This window comes from Heteronotia binoei, chromosome 5 (assembly GCF_032191835.1).
Source record: "Heteronotia binoei isolate CCM8104 ecotype False Entrance Well chromosome 5, APGP_CSIRO_Hbin_v1, whole genome shotgun sequence".
Taxonomy (NCBI): Eukaryota; Metazoa; Chordata; class Lepidosauria; order Squamata; family Gekkonidae; genus Heteronotia; species Heteronotia binoei.
The window spans coordinates 23,324,931-23,348,206 of record NC_083227.1 but is presented as its reverse complement, the minus strand read 5'-3'; the positions used below and the strand labels follow the sequence as shown (position 1 = coordinate 23,348,206).

At 45.3% G+C, this 23,276-nt stretch overlaps 1 protein-coding gene across 1 annotated transcript; it reads right to left on the bottom strand.

Moving 5' to 3' along the window:
- Positions 1-2,225: 2,225 nt before the first annotated feature.
- On the bottom strand, positions 2,226-12,785 carry LOC132571844 (vomeronasal type-2 receptor 26-like). The gene is made up of 6 exons (XM_060238638.1): positions 12,717-12,785; positions 10,026-10,268; positions 7,877-8,707; positions 5,853-6,080; positions 5,468-5,594; positions 2,226-3,223 (listed from the first exon to the last, which is right to left on the bottom strand). The coding sequence occupies exons 1-6, from the start codon at positions 12,783-12,785 to the stop codon at positions 2,229-2,231; spliced, it is 2,493 nt and encodes an 830-aa protein (XP_060094621.1). The 3' UTR covers positions 2,226-2,228.
- Positions 12,786-23,276: the final 10,491 nt, after the last annotated feature.

Sequence of the window (23,276 nt, the reverse complement as noted above, 5' to 3'; positions counted from 1 at the left end):
GCTGCTCATTTTAACAAAATGGGGAGTTAGTAGCTGAATAATATTTTGAATTTGGTGGTCTTCCCCAGGGCTTTTTTGTAGCAAGAACTCATTGTAGCAAGAACTTTTTTGTAGCAAGAACTCCCCCAATGCAGCCAATCTGCCAAGAGTTTACAGGGCTTTTAGTACAGGGCCCACTGTAGGCTCTGGGAGGTTTGGCTACATCAGGGGTCTGTGACCTAATATGCAAAGGAGTTCCTGCTACAAAAAAAAACCCCTGGTCTTCCCTCATGGCTCTACCATAAGGGTAAAAGTTGGGCATCTCCAGACCCATATGCCGTCAGGCCTAGAGTTGAATGTTCAGGAGAACACCATTATCTGGTACCTCTGGTTTAGTCAGGTGAGACATTTCTTGGTACTAGGTGTCCATTTTATGTCTTTTCGCGTTGATTTGTATATAATGTGTAGATTCACAACTAGGGTTGCCAATCCCCAGGTGGGGGCAGGGGATCCCCCGATTTGCAGGCCCTCCCCCCGCTTCAGGGTCGTCAGAAAGCGGGGGGCGGGGGGGGGAGGGAAATGTCTTCTGGGAACTCTGTTATTCCCTATGGAGATTTATTCCCATAGAAAATCATGGAGAATTGATCCGCAGGTATCTGGGGCTCTGGGGGGGCTGTTTTTTGGGGTAGAGGCACCAAATTTTCAGTATAGCATCTACAGCCTCTCCCCAAAATGCCCCCCAAGTTTCAAAAGGATTGGACCAGGGGGTCCAATTCTATGAGCCACAAAAGAAGGTGCCCCTATCCTTCATTATTTCCTATGGAAGGAAGGAATTGAAAAGTTGTGCCGTCCCTTTAAATGTGATGGCCAGAACTCCCTTTGGAGTTCAATTATAATTGCCACAGCTTTGATCTTGGCTCCACCCCTAAAGTCTCCTGGCTCCACCCCCACAGTACCCAGATATTTCTTGAATTGGACTTGACAACCCTATTCACAACAGACTAGCATTGCCAATCCCCAGGTGGGGGCAGGGGATCCCCCAGTTTGAAGGCCCTCCCCCCTCCACTTCAGGGTCATCAGAAAGCAGGGGGAGGGGAGGGAAATGTCTGCTGGGCACACCATTATTCCCTATGGAGACTTATTTCCATAGGAAATAATGAAGCATTGATCCGCGGGTATCTGGGACTCTGGGGGGCCCTGTTTTTTGAGGTAGAGGCACCAGATTTTCAGTATAACATCCAGTGCCTCTCCCCAAAATACCCCCAAAGTTTCAAAAAGATTGGACCAGGGGGTCCATTCTATGAGCCCCAAAAGAAGGTGCCACTATCCTTCATTATTTCCTATGGAAGGAAGGCATTTAAAAAGGTGTGTGGCCCCTTTAAATGTGATGGCCAGAACTCCCTTGGAGTTCAATTATGCTTGCCACAGCTTTGATCTTGGCTCCACCCCTAAAGTCTCCTGGCTCCACCCCCACAGTACCCAGATATTTCTTGAATTGGACTTGGCAATCCTATAACAGTCAGAGGCTCTTCATTTCAAATATGTCAGTTTTAAATGGGATGTGTCCCACATGGGAGACATAAAACTCCACGTCAGTGGTGGTAGTTATGCAGAAAGGTGGACAATTACCATTCTGGCAGTGAGATAAAATTAGATATTACTGCTCCTTTTCATGTTTATTGCCTTGGGGAACCTGATCATATAGAAAGGTATTATAAGGATGTTTTAAATAAAGTAATCAGCGAGAGACCAAGTAATCTCCCCCAGTTATCCCCTCCAGCCAACAAACCTACATGAGACTAGCTGTTCTATACACCTGAGTAAGGACATATGAACATAAATCAACTGGGAAGCAGGAGAGCAACAAATAATATGAATGAAATTTGCTGCAGCAATAACCAATGCTTCCTCTAAGCTGTAGAGTCTTGTGAGCAAAAATTCTACTTTATGAGCTACTGGCATTAAAGTTGAGTTATTGCATAAATTAGCTTGCTCTGAGGCCATTTTTCCTGAGCTAAAACTAAAATGCATGAGCCAAAGGCTAAAAAACTGGGAACTAACTCACACTAACTCAGCTTAGAGGGAACACATAACTATGCTGTTAAGTGTTTGACTTCATTATTTGTGGCTGTCATGATGCATGTGAAGGAAATGTTCTCCAGTAGTATATCAGAGAGTTCAACTGTGAGCCAAGTTCACAGACAATAGGGGCGATAAAGTTGCAAAAATGAAAAATACTGTACTGAGAATCAAATTTCATCCTGACTTTTCATCATGAGATGGTCCTTGATATTCAGATCAGGCCTCACTACAATGATGTAACATTTGGGGATGAAGATGAAACCCAGCAGCCCAGCACTGGAGGTCAAGATGGAGAAGACCTGCACCGCTACCATGTATTTTCCCTTGGTGCTCAGATAGGTGGGGACAAAGGACACCCAAACACTGCAGAAGACCAGCATGCTGAAGGTGATCAGCTTGGCTTCATTGAAGGCATCAGGAAGTTTCCTAGCCAAGAAAGCCACTGTGAAACAAATGGTTGCCAGGAAGCCCATGTAGCCCAGGGCACCATAAAACATGACCACAGACCCTTCATGGCATTGCAATATAATCTGTCTGCTATTAGAGTGCAGGTCAAGCTCTGGGAAAGGGGGAGAGGTGCAAAGCCAGATGACGCAGAGGCCCATTTGAACACTGGAACATAGAATGACAATAGAGTTTGTCAAACTCTTCCCCAGCCATTTCCTCATCCTGCTTCCTGGCTTGGTGGCCATGAAGGCCACCACCACAGTGATCGTTTTAGCCAACACAGAAGACACAGCAATGGAGAAGATGGTGCTGAAGGTGGTTTGTCGGAGGAGGCAGGTCACTCTCCTTGGCTGGCCGATGAAGAGAAGGGAGGACAGAAAGGAAAGCAGGAGTGAGATGAGAAGAATGTAGGTGAGGTCTCGGTTGTTGGCTTTGACTATCGGCGTGTCAGTATATTTAATGAAGATTCCTAGAATTAGAAGTGTGACTATGGAGAAAAACAGGACCAAAACAATGAGGATAACCCCCAAAATTTCTTCATAAGAAAGGAAACTGATATCTTTGGGAATGCAGTGAGTGTGGTCCTGGTTGGGATGCTGATCTTCTGGGCACTTGGTGCAGCGATCTGCATCTGGAAAGGAAAAGAGTGACTTCAGCATCATGGAAATCTCATCCATATCCATGACAATGCGAATTTCTTCATATTCCACAAAACCTATGCACCAGGGTGAGAATTTTTCAAAACTATACATTTATGGCATTCCCTGCCCTTTCTATCTTTGGACTCAAAGAAACTGACTAAATAAAAATAGCCACACACAAACAAAGAGGTTTTTTAAAAAATAAAATAAAATAAAATAAAATTTTGAAACAGAGAGAAAGATCAAATATGTGCATCTATTAAAACAAGGAAAAATGATTAAAATAAAAGTGACAAATATTTATCAGGAGTTTAAAAGTTCTCCACAGCTCGATGAAATGATTAAACAACAACATAAGATCGATGATGAGACAACAAATTCTTAAATAATAATAATATATTTTATTTATATCCCGCCCTCCCCGCCGAAGCAGGCTCAGGGTGGCTCACAACAAGAGGAAAACAAAATCCGAAATTCCTGCATCTCCATTTTAAGGAATAATGTAGTAGCTGATGTGAAAGACCACCAACAGAGACTGTGGAAAGCCACTGTCCGTCTGGGAAGATAATACTGACTTTCAGGGCCTTTTTTTTTTAGCAGGAACGCTCAGGAATGCAGTTCCGGCTGGGTTGGTGTCAGTGGGTGTGGCCTAATATGCAAATGAGTTCATGCTGGGCTTTTCCTACAAAAATAGCCCTGCTGACTTTGATGGACCGGTATAAGGCAGCCTCTTGTGTCCATGTCTCCACAACCACCATTGAAAGCAACTGAAATATCACATAGAGAAGGAGGGGATGAAGGCAACCATATGGGAGATGCTTGGCAAAACTTGACAGACTCATCTCCTGGGACGCTCACTCAACCTGGCAGCACTTCCCAGAACCACTGAGGAAAAGGATGCAAAAATTCTGACTTCCAGTCACTGGAAATGCCAGCACATGTATAGCTGATGGTGTCAACTTATTCTGAAAATCCATGATTGCTTAGGAAATGAAAAACCCTGCTGGATCCACTGAACTTTATCTAAAAGGGGTTTTCTTCTTTTCTGCCTGGTGCCACTTGCTACACCATAACTCCTGTTTTGCATCCAGCCCCAGGTAATCCAATGGAGTCTCAAACTAGATGTGGCATTTCAAAATGTCACACATTCAAATGGCAGCTGCCTATGACTAATTTCTGAAGAGCGGCAGAGGCTCAGTTTCAATAAAGCCAGAGACTTCCCCTTCATGGCTGGAGATATCTTTCTCTCGCCCCCTGCCCCCCCCTCCAAAGTTGAAACCTTGCGGGACCCCATAGCTTGAAAGCAACAGAGCCAAACAGCAATCTCCCAGCCAGCACCACCTTCCAGAATTGGCCACTCAAGAAGAAGAACCAAGCAATGCATGTTTCCACTACTCCAAACCCATTGAATTTCATGGTTATTGATACTGAACTTCACCAAGAGGTCCTGAAGGATCTACAAGAATGCACTGCCTATGTCACTCACACAGTCAGGATCATCAGTTAGGATGGCCAAAGCTGTTTCAGCTTCAAACAGACTTATATTCAAGAGCCAGAGAAGACAAAGATTGGACTAAGTCAAAACACTGATTACATGGAATGATTTGGGAAGAACAGAGGCTCATTGGTAGATGAAAAGCTCTGCAGGGTAGCTTTCCTGGTTCATCCTTGTTATTGCCACCCTAAGGGATCCCTGGGTGATCAAAGCTTAATTGCCTCAGAGCTGCTGTCAAAGTAATGTTGCCTAGATAGACCTCAGCTTCAGTACAAGGCTGAGTGTTCCAGGAGAAATACAGAGCTGAAACGAAGCCAATGAGATAAACATGGCTAGTGAATTGCATGTGGATGTCGCCTTTCAGTTACACACATGATGGAATTCTCCCACTTTATCCTCACACAAACCCAGTGAAATAATAAGTGGCTCAAAATTACTCAGCTAACAGGTATACCAAGGGACATCTGCATGCCTCTCAAGGGATCCAAGGACATTGCATAAGATTTGGGGAAAATGTTATAACGCATAGAGTTGGGCCCTCCAAGACTCCAGCAAAGCCTGATAGGACTGGCCCTGCAAATGAAGGACTGCTGTGGATAGTGTTGCAATAACAACCATGGATTTCATTGAAAAAAACTGAAGCTGATGGTGCTGAACTTTTCTCCACATTCACCTCCATTTACCCAGTAGTCCCTCCCTGTTGAGGTCTTCCCTTTGAAAACTGGAAAGACTAATTGACAAAGTTCAAGATCAATGCTCAGAAAATAGGGAACCGATTCTTTGTTCCATACTGAAAGGGAAGTCCTTTTCTCCCATCACCCACCTTCCTGAGAGGAGATGGTTCCTTCGCCACACAAAGAACAGTTATAGCAGCAGATGGGCTTTCCTTCCAGCTTCACTTTCACATACCCAGGGAGGCAGCTCTTGGTACACCTGGAATCAGGCAGCATCTGTGCACAAGGACAAGGAACGTTATCTAGGGAAATGAGAAGTGATTCATTTGACAATAATATTTTATGTATGTCTTCATAAAATGTGGATGAGATCAAATGTTACATTTCATATGCATGTTGTTAGCCACCTTGCTAATTATTGTTTTAATTAAAAGACTCATAAGATTCTCATGGAGGTATCATGTATGGTACTATAGATCTATATACCTTATGCAGCCATAATAAAAATCAAAAGAAATCAATGGATTTCCCCACCTGCTTATACCAGGTGGGCCACACAATAGCATCTTGATCAATGGTCAGCTTCATCTCCCCAGAGGCCTGTTTTTCTATACTCCCAATTTTCACGCTCAAGAGAGAAGCATTGGGCAAGAGAATCGTGTTCACAATATCTAAGTTGGCTCCCAAGTCCCTGTTTTTACCCAAATCTGTTCCATCCACAGAAATGTTGTGAAACTGGTAATGTCTCAGGAAACGATGAAGCTAGAATCACAGAGAGAACAACAGCATTTAGAAGACAGAAACAGAAGACTCTTTTACAAACTCATCGCAGCTGTGATCTTCTTACCTGTCAGATTTATACATTTGGAGGTTTATACCATGCTCTCCTCTTAGCAAGTGAAGAAAACTTCTTCATGGAAGCACTACTGTCTCCTCCCAATGACTGAGGCACGTTAGGCTCAGAGGGAGTCACTAGCCGAAGGTTTCATGGTAGATGGAGAACCCAAACATGCACCTCCCAAATCCCAGTCCAACACACTAAACATTAAACTGTATTGGCTCTGGATGAAATGCTCTAGGGCCAGGCTCTGCCCTCAAATCTACGAGAACATTCCTAACCATCGTGGACACTGCTGTATAGAAATAAATATGGTAACGTGAATGTGGCTAGTGCTATGTTGGATAGATTGATGGCTAGGGAATATCATCTGATCTTGACAATAGCTGAATAGCCCAAGTTTTCCCCTGAACACACACACCTGATGCTCCTTTTGGCTCTCCAGGAACTCCAACATGTCTGCCTGAGACGTCATCCAATAAACTGTCCTTCTACCTGGAGATGCTAGGGATTGAACCTGAAACCTTCTGGATGCCAAACAGCTCATCTTACACTGAGCTGCAGCCCATCATTGGCCCAGAATAGATTTATTGATAGCAATTTATCAGTGCTTAACATACTGACTGGCACTTGATGCCGATGAGAACCTTGCCAAGACCCCTGATTTAGACATGGCAACCTCATGTTAGCAATCCTGTCTTTAAATGTTTCTAAAGATTGTCACTAAGAATGGCTGGCTGGTCTTAGTTCTGCTTTGCATCCCAGTCACTCCAGCCAAGACTGTGGAGAGAACTGAATGTTCTAAGGAGGAGAGAACCAGTTCAGTAAGACGGGTGAGTAATAGGGCATCTGTGAGAACTAATGCAGACATTTTCTCTAAAATTTACTAGAGGGAACAAGAATGAGGATGTCCCCTAAATAGTCAGAAACTGGGTTTGCCTCTGAAATTCACTAAATGCTGTGTGACAACTACCTTAGTCTAGATCAAGAGCCACATAGAATAAACATCAGATATTTGAGAGCCACAAGACATGAACAAATATTAGACATGTCTTTATTAAAACTCTTAATGCTTTGTTTCCCAAAAAAGATAAAATATGTATGTGTGCACTTTATAACACGGCTATACTAGAAGGAGATAAAAAAAAAAAAAAGCTGGGAATAACAGTCACCATAAGGCCAGCATAAGAAAAGGTTAGGGGATTTTGGGGGGGCACCATGTATCATATAAATCATTGACCACTGTTTACATTGTTATGCGTCTATCTTTGCCTTGACACTAAGGTTAGTAAATACAGCTCCTACAAGAGTTATTAAACTAATAGGGAACCCTGCACCACCCTCTTTAATTCCATCCCTCCTTCTAGTGGCTTCCTCAGCTCTTGCACTCTGTCCCTGCTCTGGTTAACCTCAGTGGTGGAGGAAAAGAGCTTGCAAGCCTGCCTATTTGCCCCTCCTTCCCTGCTTCACACATAGTCGAAATAGTTTTCTTCATATGGGTCAGTGTTCAGAGACTGACTGAGGTCCCGGTACTGAGCATGCTTACTTGAGAATAAGCCTGCATTAAGTTCCTCCTTAACCTCAGGGAGCCACACGATATGTGTGAAAGAACCACATGTGGCTCCCGAGCCACAGTTTGGCCACCCCTGGTCTAGATCCACATTAATCCTTCCAAGGAGAAACTGCTAATTAGTATTCTTAATTCACAGAAAAGGGATACCTGCCAAGGCTGTATTGGTTCATGTTCCCATCTGTCTCCACCAGCCCTCATCCTCCTCTCAGACCTGGATGAGTAGGCAGCATATAAGGCCTGTGCCACCACATGGATGGAGGTGTAAATATTGTAGGCCCTGGGAGGCAGGCGTTCTTTCAGGATCTCCCAGCCCCTGTCCTCCAGCCCCTCTTTCTCTCTGCATCTCAGGTGGCCTCTTGCAGACAGAATGAGCTTTGAGTAGGAGGAATCAAATGCTGTCTTCATGAACTGCTTGATAAGAGGGTTACAGACTTGTAAGTAATTATATATCATCCTTTTCTTTGTCTGGGTCATGAAGGAGAGAGATCCATGCATAGGAATCTCAAAGGAAGAAGAAACACATTCCAAGCTGAAGAGGGAGTCCAGCAAAAGAGTTGTGATCCAAACTTTGCCTGGTCTGACATTTTCTACTTCAGCCTTTTGTATGAGTATTTCAAGAAGTACTATGGATAGAACATCTCCATAGAAAACAAAGACATTGACAAGGCCTTGAGTGAGAGATGAATACAACCGTAGCGTTCTTTCCTCTGACAGAGCAATGAAATTAGCACCATGTTCTGAGATGCTCTCTGCAAAAGCGACACAGATGCCACTCCTGAGCATGAGAGGTGTCAAGGTGCCCTTGAACTTTCCCCCAAGGTCACTGTCTGGAGCAAAGAGACCAACCCACGTCCATCGGAAATACAGAAGCAGTTTGACAATTCCCAGGTACTGGACTTCTTTCTTTGGGGCCATTGGGTAGAAGAAAGGAAACCGAGTTTTATCCTTAAGAACTGCTGAATTAAAATCATGGCTGACCTAATGGAGAAAAAAGACACATTTGGATTTCATCACCTTCAACAACTGTTGATAGATTGCAAAATCAGTCATATAGCCTCATGATGAAAAAAGAAAACCCTTGTACGGCAGGGACCAGTTTGTAACTCTCACCAGGTAATTGGGAAGATAAAGCACCATTGTTTTAGCTAGGGGCGGGGGGGGGGGGGGGGGAGGGTTTTTTTTTTTTTTTAACAAAAATGCAAATCATATCAATGAAGAAATTTCTCCTTCAAAAAATAACTTTTGCTCAAATGAAGTTCTATTAGTTAATATTCCTAGATTTCCATACTCAACCCTGCAGGCAGTCCTTGACTCATGGACTAAGAAGGATATAGACAAGCTGGAACGAGTCCAGAGGAGGGTGACGAAGGTGGTGAGGGGTCTGAAGACCAAGTCCTATGAGGAAAGCTTGAAGGAGCTGGGGATGTTTAACCTGGAGAGGAGGCATCTGAGAGGTGACATGATCACCATCTTCAAGTATTTGAGGGGTTGTCATATAGAGCAGGGGTGGCCAATGGTAGCTCTCCAGATGTTTTTTGCCTACAACTCCCATCAGCCCCAGCCATTGGCCATGCTGGCTGGGGCTGATGGGAGTTGAAGGCAAAAAACATCTGGAGAGCTACCGTTGGCCACCCCTGATATAGAGGATGGTGTGGAATTGTTTTCTGTGGCCCCGGAAGGTAGGACCAGAACCAATAGGTTGAAATTAAATCAAAATTAGGAATCAACATTAGGAAGAACTTCCTGACCATTAGAGCGATTTCCCAGTGGAACAGGCTTCCTCAGGAGGTAGTGGGCTCTCCTTCCTTGGAGGTTTTTAAACAGAGGTTAGATGGCCATCTGACAGCAATGAAGATCCTGTGAATTTAGGGGGAGGTGTTTGTGAGTTTCCTGCATTGTGAAGGGGGTTGGACTAGATGACCCTGGAGGTCCCTTCCAACTCTATGATTCTATCATTCTATGACTCTAGTGCAGGAGGAGACATCCAGAGCAACCCTTCAATCACTGCACCAGGGTGGCTATGCCAAAAGTTTTCAGCTTCTGAAAGAAGATGCATACAGGCCATCTAAGAAAGACAATCTCTTTTTTTCCCAGAGAGGTTGTTTGCTGTGTACCTGCTCCTCTCCAAGTCAACAAAAATGGTTTCAAAACCTTGTAAACTAGTGTAAGGAGGGATGCAGATGAACCAACAGAAGACCTCTGAACTTTCCTAAGAGCTGATTTTGATCTGTACAAGAAACATTTCAAAGTCCATCAGTGTTTCTTCAGAGACATTGGCCCCACCCCCTGCTCATACCTGAGGGACTTTGTAGGTGCTCAAGAGCATTGAAACATCAGTGAAGATGCTGGACTCAGACCCTTCAAGAACAACCAACAGGTGATTCTGCCTTCCACATTTGTAGTTCGGAATTGTCTCCTGGGAAGAGGGTAGCAGGTCTATCAAGGCATCATACGTCAACCTGGGATGCACAGCATTCTCATAGACGGTGTAGCCGAGGGTGATGTTATCTGGTAAGAGTGTGGGATGCTGGTTGATTTCCTGTATGGCCAATGAGAAGGCAAGGAGGTGCCAGGTCAGCCATCGTTCCCTGCCAGGAAATATATACACTTGACATAGGATGCCAAATACACTTGGGCATAACAGATGCCTTATCTGGCATGGGCAGAAGCAGTTGTGGTGGTTTGAGACTGACTAAGAGAGAGATATTGGAGTTATAGTAGATAACTCACTGAAAATGTTGAGACAGTGTGCAACTGCAATAAAAATGGCCAATGCTATGCTGCGGATTATCAGGAAGGGAATTGAAAACAGCCAGTATCATAATGCCCCTGTATAAATCGATGGTGTGGCCTCATTTGGAGTACTGTGTACAATTCTGGTCACCACACCTCAGAAAATATATTATAGCATTGGAAAAAGTGCAAAAAAAGGGACTTAAAGAGTTGGAACACTTTTGCTATGAAGAAATGTTAAAGTGCATGAGGCTCTTTAGCTTGGAGAAATGTCTACTGAGAGGTGATATTATAGAGATTTACAAGATTATGCATGGGATAGAGAAGGCAGAGAAAGAACTTTTCTCCCTTTTTCACAGTACAGGAACTCATGGGCACACAATGAAATTGCTGAGCAGTTGGGTTAAAACAGATAAAAGGAAGTACTTCTTCACCACACACGGAATTCACTGCCACAGGAGGTGGTGGCAATTACATGCATAGATGGTTTCAAGAGGAGATTGGATAAACATATGGAGCAGAGGTCTATCAGTGCCTATTAGCCACAGAGTATAGATGGAACTCTCTGTCTGGGGCAGCGATGCTCTGCATTCTGGGTGCTTGGGGAGGGTGGAGTGGGAACAGTGGGAGGGCTTCTGTTGTCCTGGCCCCACTGGTGGACCTCCTGATGGCACCTGGTTTTTTTGGCCACCATGTGACTGGATGGGTCACCGGCCAGAGCCAACATGACTTCTCTTATATTGTTTTGTTCTTATGATGATAATATGGAGATTTGTCCTGTTTGGGGGCTGGGTGAATTTATGGCAGCCAAGAAAGTGAACACACACGAGGCCACATGAAGCTGCTTTTGACTGAATCAGAACTCTGGCAGTGGCTTTCCAGGATCTCAAGCTGAGGTCTTTCCCATCACCTACTGCCTGGTCCTTTATAACCACAGAGGCCAGGGATTGCACCGAGGCCCTTCTATATGCAAAGCAGAGGCTCTTCCACTGAGCCACAGCCCCTGCACCTGGACGGGATATCACACAGGATCCTTTGGGGCAGTCTCCCAAAGCTGGGGTACCCGTGGAAATTCAGTAGCTTCTTTCTAGAATTGGCGCAGCTTTGATTGCTTCACAGTTAGGTTTATCAGGGCTGCCTAGCCAGTGAAGGGGGGGGGGGGATTGAAATTTCACCTGAAAGATGTTCTCTCAAATAATAAGTGGCAATCTGAGCTTACTGATTCCAACAGGTTTCACCCCATTAAACCTACAAGGGACTAGGCTTTAAGCCTCCTACCCATCATTATGGAAGCACAATAATATGGTAATCTGTATGTCTTTGAGGAACGTGGTTTAGAAATCACCCTGTGCTGGAGGCTGTTTGCTGGTTGTTCATTTTGGCATTCAAAGAGCTGTGGCACTGAGGTAGTGAACCGACCAAATCCACGTCTTTCTTCTCTGATTTGAGAGTACGTTATGGCTGATAACAGACAGATGGTTTAAGCTGCCCTGGGCACAGTAGGCAGGTGGATCAAAAAAGTGCATACACATGCACACATCTGCCTGCCATCCCTGTCCTGCATGCAGCCTGTCCTGGGCCAGATTGAAGCCACCTCAGAATGGCACCACTTTCAAAGTGGTACCTAAATCCTGAGGCAGCTCCGGGCCCTTCCCCAGCTGTCTGGATGGCCGGGGGGTCCCCGGGGAGTGGCTGACAGGTGCACAAGTGCTCTGGAAGCTCCTCCAGGGTGCAAACAGGCTGTCTCTGTTCCAGGGGTGGGCTGTGTGCTGTCTGGAGGCTCCCGGCCGCTCCTTTTCGAGCCAGCTCTCTTCTGCGGCGACTTGATGCTACCCTGAGCCAGCCATCTTTTCTCAGCCTATAAGACACTTTACCCCCAGATTCTAGACAAACACTTAGTAATAGTCAGGGGTTGTTTTGTAGAAAAATAGGTGGTGGAGCTCATCCAGGGATTGTTATGAAACTGCATCTATTATTCAATGGACAAAGTGGGAAGGAGGAGGTGGAACTCTCAGAAAGGTTCAGGAGCTGCACTCCTGTGAGCTCCCACTGAATCCAAGGCCTGATAACAGTTTACTCACTTCTCAGATGCAGGAGATGGAAGCAAAGCGGCACACTGACATTTGTTGATAAGAAAAAACCCAAAACTCTGTCCCATCATACATGTTTAAAAGGTCCACCAAGGACTGACTTACTGCCTTTGTTTTAAAAAGGGAGGTTCTCTGTAGTTTTGTAATGAGTTATTAGTAAATACTGTAGTGACAAGTCCAGCGATGAGATGGTCTCCTCTTCGGAAGTAATTAAAGGGTACAATTTCATCCATTGTCGCAGTGAATGGGCATTTGGCACCCCCCACCTGGCAGACTGCAGGAGGCAACAGCAGCAGCAAAAGCAGAAGCAAGATCATTCCCTTTCTGTGTGCCCCTTTCCCCTCCCACAATCTTGCTCTCAAAGACTGACAGAAGAAGCTGCAGGAGCCCCTGGCAAGATCCCAGCTGCAGTCACTTGAGATATCCTGCTCTGACTTTATCAGACTGAAGGCTTCACAGGGACACAGTTCCCCCACCCTGGTGATCTCATAACCTGAACTCACTGGAACAAAAGGTTTTTATGCACTAGACTTTCCAGGCTTTTTGTAAGACCTTAAATTATCTTACTCTTGGTTCCAATGTTCACCTTATTGGTTTCAAAGTGAGGTTTAGAGGAATCTCTGGAGCTTTGTCAAGGTGCGGAAATAAATCACCATTATATGGATAATTAGAAGGGAAAAATTAGAAGGGACTCTCTCTTTAGGTCTGAACCCAGGTGCAGAGATGGAGAAAACATGTTTGCAAGAACTCACCAACACGGCTTCCTTTGAGTGGGGTCATGGAAGGGGTATGTGAGTTTGGCTGCACTTTCAGGGAAGAACAAGCTTCAGCAGATATCAGCGTGGTTGAAGTGGTCATGGAAGAATAAAGAGTGTCATTCATACTCTGGGAAAAGGGGAGAGATTTGTTGGGGTTTACAGATACCTTTAGCAGAGTAGCGTGGAGAGAACCACAAAATAACAAGCCAGGCACACGGTTTTAGCTTAAGAATAAAAGTAGTTTACTTTTCTAATGAGGAAAGGGTTAACTGGGATTACTAGAAAACAAAGAAGGATTCAATATCCTTTTCTAGCTTCTAGACTACATCTCGACTCTCTGGAGTCCAAACTCTAACTGCATGGAGATCTGAGGACTTTACACAAAGGGCAATAAAACTGACCAAATGGTTTCCCTCAGACCACCACCCAAATATATGGATTAGCCTATTAGGGCTCTCCCTGAATGGTCACTATGCATATTGACACCTAGCCTTAGCGGGAAGTACGTGCACATTCTCATTGGCTCTACCTCTCACTGGCTAAACATCAGCATGCATATACAAACATTTAATTAACTCATGACAACAGGAAGTGAAATTGCATCAGAAACCCAACAAGATGATGCAGAGGTCAATTTGAACAGTGGAACACACACACACAAACCAAGCACAGAAGATACTGAAATATATGGCATGTTCTTGTATGTGCCTTTGCACAAAAGCCCCTTTTGGCAAAGAAGATGCCAGTGGGAAGTCACAGACCTGAGAGTTAACAGAGAAGAGCCGGCCTGGACCATTTCTACAAATAGCATTCTGCTCCTTGCAGGGTCAGCATGGCTCTTTCTGCTCCATCCATGCCCAGAACCAGGGTTATTTTTGTAGGTAAGGCATGGCAGAAACTCATTTGCATATTAGGCCACACCCCCTGGTGCCAAGCCGCAGGAACTGTGTTCCTGCTCAAAAAAAAAAAAGCCCTGCCCAGAACTAGCTCCAACAAAGGACAGATCACAGGTTTGTTTGTAAACCATTTTTCTACGATAAATTCATTCTAAATTCACTTAAATCACACCTTCAGAGGAGACAAATTAAAAGCTTTACAGAAAGTCATGTGAGTTTGACTTAACTGGGCTTATAGAAGGTAGTCACTCCCAAAGCAGCTTGAATCTCTGAGAAGTGAGTGGTTTGAGACGCTCTAATTTTTCTGAAAGCACTTTGGTGAGAAGCTGAGAAATTTCATTTTTTCCCCTTTTAGGGATAATGAATAAAATGATCAAAACATCTCTACCCCACCTTTTCCTCAAGGTTTAAATTGACTTCTCAGTGTATGATAGCATTCATCCATGCTAAGGTTTGGGGGGGTTTTTGCATCGCTGATTTTTTAAAAAATATTCAGTCACTTCAAAAATTCTCAGATTGATTGTCAATAAACTTAAACCATAATATAAGTGATCTTTGGCTAGGATAAAAAGTGTTTATTTAATACCTGGGACAAATAAACTTCTGTTCACTCAAAGGGTTGATTCACTGTCAGAGATAGGTCATAAGAGAAAACAATCCTTTCAGTACCGTCAATGTACTCCTGCTGTTTCCTGGAGAATGTATTAGTTTGCAACAGACAAAGAGACTCTGGGCGTTTTCGCACTGACCTTCAAGTGGCGTGACCACCCTCTTCACACCGGAGGATCTGCCCGGATTTCACACAAGAAGCGCCGGCGCACCCAAAAGAGCTGGCTACTTCCGTCGCGAAACCCGCTCAAACGTTTTCCTGCTTCTTGGCGGTTTCCGTTTGAGCGGGTTTCGCGACGGAAGTAGCCGGCTCTTTTGGGTGCGCCGGCGCTTCTTGTGCGAAATCCGGGCAGATCCTCCGGTGTGAAGAGGGTGGTCGCGCTACTTGAAGGTCAGTGCGAAAACGCCCTCTGAGTTTCACTTAGGTCTCTTTTAGTGTCCCACGCGGGAGAAATAAAAACCCATACCAGTGGTGGTGTTGAGGTGGAAAGACAGACAATATTGCTATACTGAGTCAAAATTAGACATCGCTACCCTTTCCCTCCCTTGGCTGACTGAGGTCCATCAAAATGTTTTAATTTGTTCATGTTCATTGTGCTAGGGAGCCTGAATGGGTGGAAAGATATTATGTTTTAAATAAAGTAACCAGTGAGAGCACAGGTAATCTTCCCCAATTGCCACTCCCCCAACTCACAAGCTTACATGGACTAGCTGTTCTATACAATTGAACATATGAACACGGATCAACTGGGAAGCAGGCTGAGATCAACAACTACTATTAAGGAAATTTGCTGCAGCCATAGCTATGCTGTTAAGCTTTTGCCTTCATGATATGTGACTGGCACAAAGTATGTGAGGACATTTTCTTCAGTAGCATACAAAAGACTTCAATTGTGAGGCATGTTCATGGAAAACACAGGTGATAAAATTGCAACAATGAACAACACGGTACTGAGAATCAAATTCCATCTTGACTATTCATCATGAGCTGGTCCTTGATATTCAGACCAGGCTGTATTAAAATGATGTAACATTTGGGGATGAAGATGCAACCCAGAAGCCCAGCACTGGAGGCCAGGATGGAGAAGATCTGCACGGCTACCATGTATTTCCCCTTGGTGCTCAGGTAGATGGGCACAAAGGACAACCAAACACTACAGAAGACCAGCATGCTGAAGGTGATCATGAAAGCCACTGTGAAGGAGATGGCAGCCAGGAAGCCCATGTAGCCCAGGGCACCACAAAACATGGCCACAGACCCTTCATTGCATTGCAATATCATCTCTCCATGATGGGAGTGCAGGTCAAGCTCTGGGAAGGTGGGAGAGGTGCCCAGCCAGATGAGGCAGAGGCCCATTTGAACACTGGAACAGACAATGATGATAGAGTTTGCCAGACTCTTCCCCAACTCCCATCGAAGACAGCTGAAACACATATGGAGGGGAAGGAGGCCTGCTTCATATTTTAGCAACCACATGGAACACAAGGGGCAAAACATGGCAGACTTATCTCCTGGGACCTTGACCCAACCTGGCAGCAGTATGGAGGAGAGAAAAAAGCTTCCCAGAACCACTGAGAATAAGGAAGCAAAAAATTCTAACTTCCAATCGCCAGCACATATATAGCTGATTGGTGTGAAATTATCCTGAAAATCCATGATTGCTTAGGAAATGAATTACCCTACTGGATCCACTGAACCTGATCCAAATCGGGTTTTCTTCTTCTCTGCCTGGTACCACATAAAGGTAAAGGTAGTCCAAGCACCAGTCATTTTCGATTCTGGGGTGACGTTGCTTTTACAGTGTTTTCATGGCAGACTTTTTATGGGGTGGTTTGCCATTGCCTTCCTCAGTCATCTACACTTTCCCCTCAGCAAGCTGAGTCCTCATTTTACCAACCTCGGGAGGATGGAAGGCTGAGTCAACCTTGAGTCAGCTACCTGAACCAGCTTCCGCTGGGATCGAACTCAGGTTGTGAACAAAGACTCCGACTGCAGTACTGCAGCTTTACCACTCTGTGCTACGGGGCTCTTACGCCACAGGGCTGGTACCACATGCTACACCATAAATCCTGTTTTGCATCCAGCACCAGGTAATCCAAAGGAGTATCAAACTAGATGTGGCATTTCAAAATGTCACACATTCAAATGGCAGCCACCTATGACTAATTCCCCAAGTGCTGCAGAGGCTCAGACTGATTTAGCACTCACCTTACATCGCTCTCACGTTCATCTTTTCAGCGCAGTGTCCTTCCAATTTCCCTATTTGCGCCGTGGCTGCAGCAAACATCGTGGTTTTTGCGCAGCAAATGGAAACTGGTTTTTAGCAGTTTCTGTTTGCTGCGCGAAAACTGCAATGTTTGCTACAGGCCCGGAGCAAATAGTGGGAAATCGGAAGGATGCCACGCTGAGAAGATGAATGTGAGAGCGGTGTAAGGATGAGTGCGAAATTGGTCTCAGTTTCAATAAATGTTGTTATCTGCCCTGAGCCCATCCTTGGGAAAGGGCAGACTATAAATTGCCAAAAAGGAAGGAAGGAAGGAAGGAAGGAAGGAAGGAAGGAAGGAAGGAAGGAAGGGAGGGAGGGAGGGAGAGAGAGAGAGAGAGAGAGAGAGAGAGAGAGAGAGAGAGAGAGAGAGAGAGAAAGAAAGAAAGAAAGAAAGAAAGAAAGAAAGAAAGAAAGAAAGAAAGAAAGAAAGAAAGAAAGAAAGAAAGAAAGAAAGAAAGAAAGAAAGACCAGGGGATGGCTGGTTCCAGTTGAAAACTGCATAAGGGGCAGGCTGAAGTCCCTTGTGCCTCATCCTCCTCTCCCTATCCAAATTGGATCCTTCAGAACATGGCTGTTGGTCCTCCACAGTTGTCATTTGACTATGGAAAATTAGCATCAGGTCAGGGAAACCTAACCTGACTCTTTAAAATATATAAAAAAGTGGAAACCAGGGATTTCCTCTTCAGGACTGGTGATATCTTTTCCCCTGCTGCCCCAGTGAAATATTGTTAGATTCTATAGCTTGAACAACGGGGGAAACAGCAGCCCCCCAGCACCACCTTCCAGACTTGGTCAGTTAGTATGCAAAGCTGTTTCCTCCTCAAACAGACTTGTATTGAAGAGCCACAGAAGACAAAGATGGGATTGAATCAAAGCACTGATTACAGAGAATGATTTGGGAAGAAGAAAGGCTCATTGGTGGATGAAAAGCTCTGTGAGGCAGCGTTCCTGGTTCATCCTTGATATTACCACCCCAAGGGATTCCTGGGTGATCAAAGCATAACTCCCTCAGGTATTGGAGAGCTGCTGTCAAAGTATTGTTGCCTAAATAGACCTCAGTTTTCAGTAGAAGGCTAAGTATTCCAGCAGAAATGCAGAGCTAAAACTATGTCAAGGGTAGAACTATTATGTGTTGCATGTGGACGTCACCTTTCAGTTTGAAATACATGGAATTCTCCCACTGTATCCACACACCTACCCAGTGAAGTAATACAAGGCTCAGAGTCACTCAGCTGCATCAACAGGTATACCAATGGACATCTACATACTTCTCAAGGGATCCAAGAAGACTGCAGAAGATTTTGGACCCTCTGCGACTTCAGTGGTGCCTGATTTGCCTGATAAGACTGACCGTGCAAATGAAGGACTGCCATGTATGGCATTGTGATAACAGCTGTGAATGCCACTGAAAGCAACAAAAGCCGACGGTGCTACAGAACTTTTCTCCACACTCACCACAATTTACCTAGCAGTCTTACCCAACGAGGTCTTTCCTTTGAAAACTGAGAAAGAAAGACTAGTCCACAAAGTAACAAACTGATTCTTTGCTCCATACCCAAAGGGATGTCCTTTTCTCCCATCACCCACCTTTCTGAGTGGAGATGGTTCCTTCTGAACACAGCTCAGTTATAGCAGCAGATGGGCTCTCCTTCCAGCGTCACCTTCACATACCCAGGGAGGCAGCTTTTGGTGCACATGGACTCAGGCAGCATCTATGCACAAAGACAAGGGACATTATCTAGGGAAATGAGAACGCATTCGTTTGGCAATATGATATAATTCACTGAAAATGTCAGGACAGTGTGCGTTTGCAATAAAAAAGGCCAATGCCATGCTGGGAATTATTAGGAAGGGAATTGAAAACAAATCAGCCAGTATCATAATGCCCCTGTATAAATCGATGGTGCGGTCTCATTTGGAGTACTGTGTGCAGTTCTGGTCGCCGCACCTCAAAAAGGATATTATAGCATTGGAGAAAGTTCAGAAAAGGGCAACTAGAATGATTAAAGGGCTGGAACACCTTCCCTATGAAGAAAGGTAGAAACGCTTAGGGCTCTTTAGCTTGGAGAAACGTCGACTGAGGGGTGACGTGATAGAGGTTTACAAGATAATGCATGGGATGGAGAAAGTAGAGAAAGAGGTACTTTTCTCCCTTTCTCACAATACAAGAACTCGTGGACATTCGATGAAATTGCTTAGCAGACAGGCTAAAACGGATAAAAGGAAGTACTTCTTCACCCAAAGGGTGATTAACATGTGGAATTCACTGCCACAGGATTCACGCCCACTTCACATGGCCCCTCCCTCATCCACCCTCTGGTCACATGACCAGCCCCCTCTGGTCACGTGACCAGCCCCCGTAATCCAACCCCATTGGAGTTTTGGAAGCCCCCCCCCCCCCCATGCACAGAAAGCAAGCAACTCAGCAACACGGCACCGGTTTGGGAAGCCCCTCCGCCCCCCCACCCCCCAGGCACACAGAAAACAGGCAGGACTCACTCAGCAGAGGCACCGTTGGAGTTTTGGAAGCCCAGCCCCCCCCCCCCCCATGCACAGAAAGCAAGCAACTCGGTGGCAGCGTGAGCTGGGAAGCTCAGCCAGCCCGCCCACTCACCCCCGCTGAACAGAATGCTGATCCCCTTGTGGTAGAGGCGGCAGCACGGCCCCGGTTTCAGAATCCCGGCCAGCGCACACAGCAGCAGCGTTCTAGTCCCAGGGCCAGCCCCTTCCTGTTGGGGGGGGGATGGGTCAGTGCCTGGGGCCAATGAGAATGCTCTGGGGGAGGGCCGATGGCCCCCTTGGCCCCGCCCTAGTGATGCCGCTGAATGTGGCCAAGTGCAAAGTAATGCACATTGGGGCCAAGAATCCCAGCTACAAATACAAGTTGATGGGGTGTGAACTGGCAGAGACTGACCAAGATTGAGAACTTGGGGTCGTGGTAGATAACCCACTGAAAATGTCAAGACAGTGTGCGGTTGCAATAAAAAAGGCCAACGCCATGCTGGGAATTATTAGGAAGGGAATTGAAAACAAATCAGCCAGTATCATAATGCCCCTGTATAAATCGATGGTGTGGTCTCATTTGGAATACTGTGTGCAATTCTGGTCAGCGCACCTCAAAAAGGATATTATAGCATTGGAAAAAGTCCAGAAAAGGGCAGCTAGAATGAATCAGTTACACCCAGGGTGCAACCCACCCTAGTGACGCCTCTGGCCTCATTGAACCGCATGTGCCATGTTGACGCCCACTCACCCAGCCTCAACAGATCTCTTTGGAGAGCCTCACAATCCTCTCTGGTTCTCACCACTCTGTGGCTATGGTAGATACTAGATAAATTGTTTACAAGGCCCTTCCTTATTGTTCCAAAGATGAAACCTGCCCACTTGGATGAAATCTTTCTCTGATCCTGGAAGTTCCACTCTATATTTGACTTGAACGGCATGACTATTTCCCCCTTTGGCCATTCTCCTCCAACCCTTCCATCAGAATGAGTTCTCAAGAGTGCAGAGGGCATTCCCTTCCCCTTCATCTGTCCTGCTTGAAAACGAATGCATGGTCTGAAAGGTGTTGTGCATTTAACTCTGCTAAGGCATAACAACATCTTATACATGGAGAAGTTGGGGACCCAGGCATACAATTCTGGGAATCTGCTCTCTTTCATTCCTCACCCTCTTCAGCAGGCTGAAAGTTATGGCTAAAAGAAAAAGCAGGAAAAGTTCAGCTATCTGGTTCATATTGTATTTGCTCATGTGTCTTAGGCAGGCTGCTTTCTCTTAGCTTCTTTCTCACAGCCAGGCCTCAGATTCAGCAGGAGGTCACAGGAGCACAGCTCCTGAACCTTTCTGATGGTTTTTTGACTGTGGAAAGTGGGCTCAGGAGAGCCCCAGGAGACTGAGGCCTGCTCGTGCTAGCTGGATCTCTAGGCAGTCCAAGGAGGCCTGGGCAGGGCTTTTTTTGTAGAAAAAGCCCAGAAGGAACTCATTTGAATATTAGGCCACATCCCTGACACCACCATTGTTTTTCACAGAGCTTTTTGTGGGGAAAGCTCAGCACGAGCTCATTTGCATATTAGGCCACACCCCCTAGTGCCAAGCCGGCCGGAACTGTATTCCTGCTCAAAAAAAGCCCTGGGCCACAGTCACACAGGGCTCTCCTTTCTTGCGTTGGGTTGCTTGTGGCTGGGGGGGGGAGGGATAAGCTAATGAGTTATGCTAATGAGCTCCACCACCTATTTTTCTACAGAAGACCCCTGCTCACAGCTGTAACATGCGATGAACAATGTTTTTTATGGAGGCTGCTATATTAATAAACATGGTCATAGACTGCAACAAGTACACTGTTGGATAGATCAATGACTGGAAAATATCATCCGATCTTGACAGTGACCGAATACTTCAAGGTTTCCCCTGAACACATATACCTGATACTCTTTTTAGCTCTCCAGGAACTCAAAGGTCTCTGCCTGAGGGTTCATCTAACAAACTATCCTATCTGAAGATGCCATGGATTGAACCCAGCACTTCCTGCATGAAAAACAGTTCATCTGCCACTGAGCCCAGTGCCAGCCCTAGGGTGCATGGCACCCCAGGCAGGCTCCCTGCCCACTGCCCACCGCTGCCCCCCACCTCCTGTCCTCCCTCAACAGTGCCTCCCTCCCACCCTCCCTCCCTCCCTCAGAGAAGCTTGCAGTGGCGAGGCTGGGCCCTACCGGCGTCAAGGCAGCCAGCATCTGTGCATTTTTTGAAGAATTTTGTGTGAATGTCGGAGGCTATATGTAGGTTGTTTTGCATGCCCCATTAAGGAGCATATTTGGAGCATATTTCATGCTTGCGCCATAAATATCCGGGGGTACCTCTTGTTGATCATTTTGAAATGTACTATCATAGCATTGAAACTCTGAGATTTTTTGTTCTTCAGAAACTGGATAATCACCCCTTTAAACCTAGAAATATGCATAGGATGTTACTTCAAAAAAGAGGCACAATGGATCTTTCTCCTTAAAACTATTCAACCTCATGGTCTTAACTCATCCTATGACTTATCGAGCTTTATTTAATTGGATGCATCGGCTGTATTCAATTCGAGTATGAGCACTTTAAGAAATTGTTGATTAAGATATGTGGCTGTACCCTTAAGAATGGTGTGTGTGCGTGGTATGTTTGAGCGTGTGCCGGAAAAAGATCATGCGCTGTTTTGCAAAAAGGTTCTTGTGAGTGAGTGAACTATGATATTAAGGTATGTATTGCTAATTAAATGTGTTGGGGGAGTATAGGCTCCACTGTGTATATATATTAGATTATGCAATTTTATTGTTATGTTTACCAGTAAGCGGAGGATTTATTTCTGATGAAGCCCTGGTGTGAAACACTATCACAAGCCGTCGGGAGTGAAAAATTAGCAGTTTACAGAGGAGAGGCTTGAATCAGCGGCTTACGGAGCAGCCTTGGAATCATCATTGAAAGAGTGCCTGTTTATCACTTTCTTGGAGCGAATACTGGAAATATTATCTTTTGGTGGACTTTTTGTTGAGTCTCCTATGTGGAAGCTCTATCAGCGCAAGTGAAAAATTGACATTGGAACTGTTGGGAAGTGTGAGATTTTGGAGCCCGGGAGAGCCACCATTTAAGGATTCACAGTGACTTTCTTGTTTGTGGTTCTTGTACGTGAATGATATACTTGTGAGGGACGTGTTTGTATGTATGAAATTTGACAGGTTTTTTTTTTTTGCTTTATTCCAGTTCACACTGTGCATTCCTTGCTCTGACTAAGCTTCTGGACAGACAGAGAACAACTGCACACCATCCTCTATATGACAGTCCTTGAGGTATTTGAAGATGGTGATCATATCACTTCTCAGTTGTCTCCTCCCCAGGCTAAACATCCCCAGCTCCTTCAGCCTTTCCTAGTAGGACTCCAGACTCCTGACCAGGGCTTTTTATTTTTGAGCAGGAATGCTTAGGAGTGCAATTCTGGCTGGCTTGGCATCAGGGGAGTGAGGCCTAATATGCAAATGAGTTCCTATGTGAAACAATGGTGACAACAGGGTGTGTGGCCTAATATGCTAATGAAATCTTGTTGATTTTTTCTACAAAAAAAGCCCTGCCCCTCACCATCTTTGTTGCCCTCTTCTGGACATGTTCCAATTTGTCTATATCCTTCTTAAATTGTGGTGCCCAAAACTGAACACAATATT